Source organism: Macadamia integrifolia, chromosome 5 (assembly GCF_013358625.1).
Source record: "Macadamia integrifolia cultivar HAES 741 chromosome 5, SCU_Mint_v3, whole genome shotgun sequence".
NCBI classification, from domain to species: domain Eukaryota; kingdom Viridiplantae; phylum Streptophyta; class Magnoliopsida; order Proteales; family Proteaceae; genus Macadamia; species Macadamia integrifolia.
Window position 1 is genome coordinate 1,916,177 of NC_056561.1, and position 10,817 is coordinate 1,926,993.

Genomic DNA, 10,817 nt, shown 5'->3' on the forward strand with positions numbered 1-10,817 from the left:
GTAAAGTGTAGAAGCGCAGTATAGAAACCTCTGTTTTGACATCTCTTACACTAGTGGTGCTCCTAACAAAATGAAAAAGGAAAGGCGAAGGTGATTGCTAAAAGAGAAAAAAGAGAAAATGGGATATATTCGTGTTAGGACTTACAATTTCTAGAGGAGAATTCTTACCGTGAATTTGGGTGTTCTTGGAAGATCTCTCTTCTATCCAATCTACAAAGTTAACTATTTGTAACTTTGAATGAGAATAGGATTCCTCGTTGCATGAGAATAGGGTTCCTCCAATATGGCATGGTTTTTTGATGATTGGGCTACAAGTTTTTCTTCTGGAGAATGAGATCAAAGTTATCACTGTATAACATTAGCAGTAAAATCTAATTCAACCCAAGAAAAAAATCTGGTTGAAGAAGTTATTTGTTTCATATTTCCAATTTTTGTTTCGAAGGACTCGTTTACAATTCATCAGGGACATGAAAGTGTTCCACAGCAAGCTTTATCGAAGCCGAAGCTTGGATAAAAATCCCCTGTTTTTCTCATCCCTGTTTTTCTTTGTTTTGTTACCTGCAGAATGCGACACGTGGACAACTTTAAGAGTAACGGTTAAGAATGGGTGATGATTATTACATCCGGTGCGTTGGTCTTAAAGTTGTCCACGTGTCGCATTCTGCAGGTAACAAAACAAGGAAAAACAAGGATGAGAACAACAGAGGATTATTTTCCCCGAAGCTTCGCCTCTGCCGCCTTTGCTTCTGCCTTAGCTGCCTCAGCCGCTGTTGACGCTTCCGCCGTGGTCCTTGCTGCTAGGACAACTTTCTTTTGTCGCCTCAGCCAACGCCTCCATCTTCGTACGAACGTGATTTGGAAGTTGAGCCAACTTCATCTCCACATTTGCTGCCGCCTCGGTAGCTTCAGCCGACGCCTTTGCTGCGTACCCTGCGGCCTGTGCTGCGCGAGCTGCGGCTTCAGCCGACATTTTCACAAGGGTAGTTGGAAGCTGAGAACAATAGTTAATCCTCTGTGTAAGACTCTTTGATGCCTGATGCTGAACCTGTGCTTGGTTTTATATAAACAGAGATTCTTGTGGATTTCTTGCGGGTGGAGAAAGTAGTAATCCCAGAAGTGTACACCCTCTCGGGAATTGCAGGAGCTTCAATGCTAAATTAATTCCTGAAATGACTCTCATATTCTTCTTCATAATCAAAGCGCCCACCTCGTTCAACTCGATTAAGTCTTGGAAACCCAAACTTCATAGGGGCGTTAATTAAGGAGTAAAGACTCGGTATTAATGTTAGTTCTAGAAGCAGTTATTGTTTGGATAGTGAAGGAGAAAGAATGAGTGGGTGCTGAAGGCTGATCGTACGAACTAGAGAAAGCCTTTTTTCCGATTTCGTAATTAGTTCACTCTCTCACATATTCACTCAGTACTTTGACCCCTTCACCCTTTGTGCCAACTCTATTTGGGTTTGAAAGTTACAAATCAGGACCACTGTTAGTTAAAACGCGTTTAAAACGCTTTTTCCTTTTTTTACCGTTTAAAACGTGTTTTTCCATATGTTATTATACAATTCGAAAAAAAACAAAAACGATAAAAGAATCCGTTTTAAATGCGTTTTAAACGCGTATCTGTTTTTTAAGGATAAAATAAGAATTTTATTAAAAAAATTAATTAATTTATTTAAAAAAAAAAAAAAAAAAAAACCTATTAGTAAAAGTGAAGAGTGAAGACAATATGGTACTTGATTTTTTGTTTTTAACTTCCATACTATCTATAGGGAAAAAATCTCATTTTTTTATAGCCCATTGAGTAAAGAGAAGCTAAAGCTAGCAACATTTCATTTTCTTGTAGCCCATTGGGCTATTTTATCTTGGGACTCCTAGAGCTTTTGGAATGTTAGATGTATGTATACAAGTAATAATCTCTCCAATTGCATGAGTATAATACCGTTTTTTTGGTTTCGTTTTTTTTTTAAAACTACACGTTTAATACTTGTACCGTTCGTTTACGTCTGTTTGTCGTTCCCTGTTTTTTTGACCCTTTTTTTGACCGTACCGTTCATCGTTTTTATCTGTTTAAAACCCATACCGTACGTTTTCGTTTTTTTGCCATTCTCGTTTTAACTAACAGTGATCAGGACCGTCCTCTATTCCGCTGGAGACTATTGCAAGGTTCATAGCACCTGTGTATAGTAGTGGGAATAACCTGAGATTTCAGCTATAGTTGGGACATTCCAGAATCTCCTCCTCGCTCCTCCCTCCCACTTTGGCCCCACTATAAAAGCCAACATAAATTTAAATGGTTACAGGCATTGGTATCAGTTTTGGAGACTATCAGGTTGTTTCGATCCAGTATTGAACGAAGTTCCAAAAAATTCCACTTTTTCGTTGATACCACCAACAATATCAATTTCCAGCAATACTAATACTTAATTCCATAGCAAACATGGTTGAAAGAATTGGTATTAAATAAATCAATTCATATCAGTATCGGCCTCCATTGTCCATTTGTCCATGGACAAAGGTGAGGGGTAGTATATGCCCCACCAATAAGGAGCACAGGAGATGCTCAGATGGCCTGATTTTTGTTTTTCGGATAAATAGAAAGGGATAATACATAATAATTAAGAAGTTCAAATCCGAGACTTCCTGATGATTATGGATTTTTTTTTCATCACAGCTCATCAATTGCACTAGACAATTGCGACTGAGAGGAGAATGAACGAGTGGGTTCAAAAAGGTTGGCCGGAGTTGGGCCTTGAGACAATGGTAGGAGAGAGAATGAGAGCTTTCGGACTTTTTTTCCATTTCAAGAGCTGATCTGCTCTTGAAATTTTCTTAACCCGGTGGTTGTAGTCGCTTTGTTTTCTAATAACCTAATTCTTCTAGTACAATAGAAACTCCATTAGGTAATCTGAGAAGGTAGATCTCTCACAAATTGTTTAAACAACCAAAATTTGATTAATGTTACTAATGGAGATCAACTGAATTGAAGAAGCTTTTTCTTTCATGTCTGTAATATTTGTTTCAAAGACTTGTTTTACTCACAAGAGACATGAAGGTCTGATCTGAGCTTCTATATTCAACAATTAAATAGTAACATTGCAAACTTTTATCGCATCCTAAGCCTTCGACTCCGCTTCTATCATTGCCACCTGCGCCGCCTGTGCTTCAGCTATTGCAGCCTCCGCCGCCCCTCTTGTTGCTTTCGCCGCCACAGCCCTTGCTTCTACGACCACCATTGTTGCGGCTTCCGCTGCAATCCTTCTTGATATGGCCATATTGTAGAAACGCAATCTTAAAACGATGCAGAAGATAATGGAAAAACAAAACAAACAATGCACACGGATTTTACGAGGTTCGGCAAGGTTGCCTACGTCCCCGGTGAGATGAGATCCTGCTTCACTATCAATGGAGAATAGGGTTACAGCGCTCGTCCTCACACCTCTCAGTATTGCTTGCATTACAGAGAAAGAAACCCTTGCTACAAATATATAACGAAAAAAACCCTAATCCGGATTAAACTACAATTGCCACCCTAATCCGGATTAGACTACAATTGTCCTCAAATAAAAAATTCGAGCAGGGGGTTGCGCCCCCCTACACCCCCTGCTATGCAGGGGGGCCTCCTGCCCCCCTTGCAACCCCCACGGCCCGTAACCGGCTAGCGGGACCGTCATCCGGCCTATCTAGGTGTTGCACCAGTACTCCCTGGATTAAACTGCGACGGAATACTAGACATCATACACCAACACATATTTCTTGCCGCCTCAGCCAACGCTGCCATCCTCTCAAGAACATTATTCAGAAGCTGAACCAACCTGATGATGTCCACATTAACTGTCGCTTCTATCGCTTTTGCAGGCGCCTTTGCTGCAAACGCTGCGGTCTTTGCCCCGTGAACTGCAGCACAATAGCTAAGCCTGGTGCTTGAAAGATTTCTTTGATGCCTGGTTCTTGAAACATGTTTGCTTTGAGAGCTATTTATATACAGGGAGGCGAGCGATGTGTTTAAACTGTCTCTCTGAAAACCCAAAAGAAAAATATGGGGAACCGAAGGGGATTGCAGAAGCTTTAATGCAGAATTTAATTCCTGGGATTTTCATATTCTTCTTCCTTGAAAATTCACCATAATCAAAGCGCCCACCTCGTTTTACTCTAATAGTTGTAGGAATAAAAATATGTAAATGATATAATGAAATTATTCAACGTCGATGGTGAATAGTATGCGTCAATCCCTTATGGTTTAATTTGTGATTTCATGAATGTATGGCAAGATCATATTGTTACAATAGTATATAGAAGGAATTACGTCATTCAATTGTTTCTTTCATATCTCCAATTTTTGTTTCAAACGGCATGAAGCGTTTGATTGAGCTTTAAAATTTGAATACTAATTTGTTACACTTTAGCGGAGTTTATTGAAGCCGAAGCCTCTGCTGCCCTTGTTGCCGCAGCTTCTGCCGCTTCTACCGCAAGCCTTGTTGCTACGACAACCTCTTGTACCGCCACAGCCAACACCTCCCTCTTTGCACGAAAGTGAATTGGAAGCCCAATTATCTTCCCTTCCATATTTGTTGTCGGCTCTATCGCTTCCGCTAACGCCTTTGCTGCATACCCAACGGCCTGTGCTACATATTCTGCTGCCTATGCCGCTTGAGCTGCCGCCTCAACTGACATTTTCACAAGAGTTGTAATTGGTTTGTCAAATCTGTCGAACATATGTCCATATCGGAGGGGCAAACACAAAAATTTTGACTGGCAAATCTTATATATGTTGTGGTTTTCTCTCATTTTATTTTCTGGACTGCCATACATCTCGTTTTAGGACCTTTCTATGGTGGGCGACAGGTTAACAGTTCTATTGAGTCTGAAAGTTAAATTTAGTCTCAGAGTAATTAGGATTCCTTCTTTGAGTCATGTTGGTCCAAAAGTTAATTCTATATAAGAGAAACCCCCACCTTTCGACAACCTCAAAAAGTGATGTGCAATTTTTTAAAGATTTGTTACTTTTTTTGGGGGTTGTGTGGTGCTCTACATAAATGTTAGCCTGTTGATAGAACCAGCCAAGAGCTTCTATTTCTTCTCACTTCTATTCTGATTACTCCCCCCTTTCACGTGTGATATCCCATACTTCTCCTCAATCATTTTCTTCATAAATTGTTAAAATAGCCAAATGCTTAGTAACTTTGCAACTACATCCTTGTTCACCTCATGAGTTATATAGGACAGAAAAGGTTCTTACATAGGGGTAGAAAAAAGTATATTGAATTGATGATCTTGATAGGTAGGGTTTAGAGGAAATTGTCATTAGTGTTCTATACGAATAAAGTCATGGTTGCATTTGGTGTATAATTGAAAACATAGGGGTTTATGGCTAGATGATAGATGCAATTCATGACTTCATGTTTATAGCAGTTGGACTTATAAAAGCAGTAAGCTGGCGTTAATGAACACAAAAACAAAGGTATCCCTGATTACTCATCATTTGGCTCAATGTGTTTTCCTCACCTGGAATTTGTTTGTTCACTGGAATCCTGTGTTGCAGGGAATGTGATTGTGGTTTTTGGTTTGATGGTTATTTCATTTTTTTCTTATTTTCATCCAGTTATTGATTCTTTTAAGAGAACCCACTACTTTTTTTTCTATTTTTATTTCTTACATTTTTGGTGTTATTGGTTGGGGACTTGGGGGTATTCTTTTTCACTTCAAGTCATTAAATTACTCATTTAACTATTTTTTGCATTCTCATATTTATTTTCTATGAAATTTAAAATGCATTTTTAAATAATGGCACAAATTAAATCTTGCTGAATTGCAAATTTAATTGGGTTTTAATCCATGCATGTGGATAGTGATAATCCATAAAATCATACTAAAACAAATCTCAATAGAATTTTCTTCTCTTTTTCTATATAGTCTGCAATTTTCAGATCTCATCCAAGTCATTGATATGCAAAATGTTATTGGGTATTGAAGATTATATGCCAAATAGGTTTACATACTTTTGACATCAGTACTAAAAGAATGAAATGTCCAATTAAATGTCGTTACTTCAATAGTTTTATTGTTCAATATTTGTTCCTTCAGAAGTGGAATATGGATGCTATTGTATATCAACAATGGAGAAGAACAGCAGCAGTAGTTGGTTGTATGGCTGCTATAGCTACCATACTTGTCATATTGGATGAATGTGACTATGACGAGGAGGAAGAAGAAGCACGGCCTAGAAATACCCATTTAACTCCAAGGACCTTTTTAGAAGACATTGAAAGGAGCAACACGAAATGTTTTAACATGCTCCGGATGAACATATATAGCTTTGATAGATTCATATTCTTGTTTAGAGCATCTAGTAGGCTCCATGACACAACTCATTGTAGTGTTGAAGAACAAGTGGCTATATTTTTACATACTATTACATTTGGTGTTTGGAACCGCCCCAATAGAGGATATTGGAAGAGATCAGAAGAGACTACTAGTAGATATTTCAACATGGTTTTGGATTTTGCTCTCAACATGCAAGATTAGTTTATTAATGGATAACCGTCTTAAGAGACACATTCATCTATCAAAGATAGCGATAGATGGTGGTCGTACTTCAAGGTATGAAATCCATAAATAAAAATTTTGTTCTTACAATGAAATTTTAGTCATATTTAAGTTGTTTTAATATATATTTGGTCTTTTAGGATTGTGTAGGTGCAATTGATATGACACATGTTCTAGCTAAGGAACCTAAAAAGATTGAGGGTAGGTTTCGTGGTCGAAAGCAATGGTTGTCACAAAATGTGTCGGCAGCTTGTGGTTTTGATCTTAGGTTCACCATGGTTCTAATTGGGTGGGAGGGGTCAGCTTCAGACTCGAGGATATTGGCTAGTGCCATTACCATGGAGAATGGGATTATATGTCCTGCAAGTGGTTGAATGGCACTATGATAGATGTTTTTATTTTTTATAATTGTTCTTTTTAATTTTTTTTTCTTAATACTTTATTTACTAACACTTACTACTTACTCGACGTTGATATTAGGTGAGTACTACCTTGGTAATGTTGGTTTTCCATTGCTTCGCAATTTCATTACTCCATTTCGAAGCACCCGATATCACCTCAATGAGATACGAGGCCGAGCACCAGGAACAGAAAAGGAATTATTTAATCACAGACACTCATCGCTTGGTAATGCCATTGAGCGAACTTTCAGTGTGTGGAAGATGAGGTTCAATATAATTAGTGAAAAACCAACACACTCATGGGAAAGGAAGATTGATATTGTCTTAGCTTGTGCATCGGTGCATAACTTCATTAGGGGAGTAATGCCACATGATGCACTTTTGGATGAAGTGGATCGAGCTCTTTTGACCATGTTCCCGATCCAGAGCCAATAGTAGAGCCGCAAATCAGCAAGGTCGAGAATGGTCATCTAGGAACCATTCTAAGGGATCAGATTATGCATAAAATGTGGGTTGATTGGGAAAGAAGTCGTCAACGTCAAAACTGATTTATGCGCAAGATGTAGATGACCTTTTTTGAAAATGTTTTTTGGGGATCAATAGTCCTTTTTTTCTTCCTAATGCTCGTCCTTTTTTTAGGGTGTCTCTTGTTATATACTTTTGAAGGTCTTCATTTTATTTGACTAGAAGTGAAAGCCTATCTTCACTAACCAGGAAAACTTGTATTATCATCTCAGACAATGCATTTCTCAAATTTATATCTTCTCTAGTTGGATTATATTTTGTTGTTAACTACTCAGATATTGAGTTTTAATTTTATATTTTAGATGGATCTTGTATATGACTCTTTATCATCTAATGACATCAACAAAAGAAGCAAAAATCAGATGTGGGACTCATATGGATAGAACTTTATTTGAGTTTCTAAATGCCCAAGTTGCAGAGGGCAACAAGTCCCAAAATGGATTCAAGGATGCAACATATGTGCAAGCAGCGTATATTATTAATTCTGCCCATGGATTGAGTGTCAACAAAGAGAATATTCGAAATCGGGTAAAAAGTGTAAAGAAGGTCTATAGGACCCTCTATGCTATCGTCAACACTAGTGGGTTTGGCTGGAATTCTGAACTCAAATAGCTAACGTACCATGAAGATAGCGTGTGGAACTCCTACATATTAGTAAGTTGTGATCTCACAACCCTTGGTTACATAGCAACCCCTCTTCCAACATACTTACATTTGATGTTCAATTAATTTTGATTAAGGGCGACATATGCATGCACTATCGAACTTGCATTTATGTTCACTTCTATTGTGCATTAACTCTTAATATCTTAATATGCTTTATGTTGTAAGAGCACCCCGAAGCCAAATGCTACAAAAACAAGAAATTTGAGTTCTTTGATATTTGGGAGAACATTTTTTATGAGGACTTTGCAACTGGCCAGTGGGCCCGAAATCGAAAGGCACGTGATAACGACCAAAGTCAATCAGAGACAAGAGGTGGGGATCCAATGAACTCTGATGATAATGCCATGGAGTCGAACACGAATGTGGTAGGTGGAGACTCACAAGATCCAAGGACATCACCTATGAGAGAGGGGGCCTAGTGGAAATCGATATACCCCAAGGCCAAAAAAACAGAAACAAAGTGTTGATTTTGATCAACTAGTCACCATTGCTGAAGGCATCAAGGATTTGGCAGCTGCACTTTGAGAACCACCCAAGCAACCCAACCCTTATCAAATGGATTTGACACCTATCCTCCTTGCCATACAAGAGATCCCTAATATTTCTGATGTCATGGCTAGTAGGTCTTTTGAATACTTGAGTGCAAATCCAGTGCAAGCTAATATATTTATGTCATATGATGTCTCACTATGGGCAGACTTTCTTTGGAGGCATTGGCATTCACAAGACCCCAATGGGTAGAAGGGCTGTTCAGATTATGGATATCGTGTTTTGCCTTTTTGTGAACTCTTTATGCATATATTAGTTTAAAACTATGTAGTTAGAACTCTGAATCTAGGTTGAAGAACTTATTTCTATTTAATTGTTTTAGAATGGAATGTTTGAGTGGGATGTATATTTTTTTAATGGTTTCCTACAGACTAATGATGTAATATTCTCAAACTTTTGGACAAATTATGGACGGACTTTATGCTCTTCATTTTGGAAGTTCTACCTAGAGATCTGAATTCTTGATTTTTGTAAGCTTTACTATGGTTAGTAAAATGTCTCTTCATAGATTCTCTCCTTGGAGGCATTCATACGCTTAATTGTTTCATGCTTACCCAATTGCATAGGGATCTTTATAATCGCCAAGGAAAGGACCCATCAGATTAAAGATATGAATGAAGATTAGCCAAATAAAGAAGGAAAGGGGGCAGTGGATCAAGAGTTGCCCAGAAGGAATTAAATTCACTTATTAAAGTGGATTTCTCTTTCTCATTTTAAATAATTTTTAGCATGGGTTTTAGGCTTAGTATTTGAATTGGGTAGAGATATCTCTCCTATATGATTACTATTCCTTGATAGGTTGTTGATGCAACCATTAAATTCATTGTATCATATTGTTTGTGTTGCAGCCAGCTTTATGAGAGGGACCACCACAATTAGCCTCTTTAGAATATTTTTTTATTATCTAAATTAAATTAAATTAATAAATATTGGTGAATCCCACATTTTATTGTAACCACAAAAATATAAAGGTCACATTAGTTGGTGTTAATGTGATGATGTTATTTGATAATAGTGTTCTTGTAATTATATTGTAGTATAGCAACTTTCCCTTCAATCACAAATTTTGATATCCAAACATACATGGGGTGGTAAAGTTTAACTTTCCCAAGCCAACCAAACAAGCATGGGGTGGGAAAGTTATAGTTTTCTACAACTTTTCCATTCTTGTCATTCACCCCAACAACATGTGAGACCCATGTGTCATCCAATCCCACCCCAGACTCCCCTCTAAACAAACGGGGCCTTAAAGTTCACCATAATCAAAGCGCCGACCTCGTTCAACATCGATTAAAATGTTAGAAACCCAAACTTCAGGGGGCGTTAAGGAGTGAAGACTCGGTATTGTAGATTTAGAAGCAGTTATTGTTTAGATAGAGGAAAGAGAGACAATGAGTGGGTGAACACAAATAGGAACCTGTTCTAATGACTCTTGATGCCAGATGCTGAAACCGTGCTTGCTTCAACTATCATATTAAGATTTTCCTTTCTTCTCATGTTTTTCCATATAAGGGAGTATATTTCCTTTGATTTTCGTAAGTTGTTGCTTTCTTAAATCAATGTGGTTTTTTTCTTTTTTCTTTTTTGGTAAAAATCTTTCACCTTGCAAGCTGGTTTATGAGATTTAACTTTTTCCAGGTGGAAAGACCTGATACCGGAGTAAAAGCCCTTAAGAAAAGGCTACCTGCCTCTAGACAAAACATTGGAGGAGAGTGAGAACAAAAATGCTACTTAATCCGAAGTGGGCTCCCATGAACATCATGTTTAATATTTTCTTATTAGCTAAACACTTGTTTTAACTTTTAAATTGGACACAGAGCCTCAAAGATTAAAAAGGGAGTGGTTCACGAGCTAAATAACCTAGTTTCGGCAAATTGCCAGTTGCCCAAAAACATAAATCGGAGTCAAAAGCTTTTTGGTCCAGCCAAACATAATCAACCTTGGGGAATTGAATATGCATGTGCTATGGCTTCTCCTTCTACATTTTAATTCTAATAAAAGGATTGCTTTGAAGCTTTGACAGAAATAGTTGAATAAGCTAATAAAAAGTTCCAAGACTAGACAGACCTGGTCCAATATCCAATCTAAAAACTGGGGCAACTGAGGAGAACGCATTTTTTTTTTTTTTTGGAG

The 10,817-nt window shown here is 37.9% G+C and overlaps 1 protein-coding gene across 1 annotated transcript; it reads right to left on the reverse strand.

Moving 5' to 3' along the window:
- Positions 1-760: 760 nt before the first annotated feature.
- LOC122079678 lies at positions 761-4,563 on the reverse strand. The gene is made up of 4 exons (XM_042646351.1): positions 4,397-4,563; positions 3,813-3,941; positions 3,147-3,288; positions 761-1,045 (listed from the first exon to the last, which is right to left on the reverse strand). The coding sequence occupies exons 1-4, from the start codon at positions 4,561-4,563 to the stop codon at positions 761-763; spliced, it is 723 nt and encodes a 240-aa protein (XP_042502285.1).
- Positions 4,564-10,817: the final 6,254 nt, after the last annotated feature.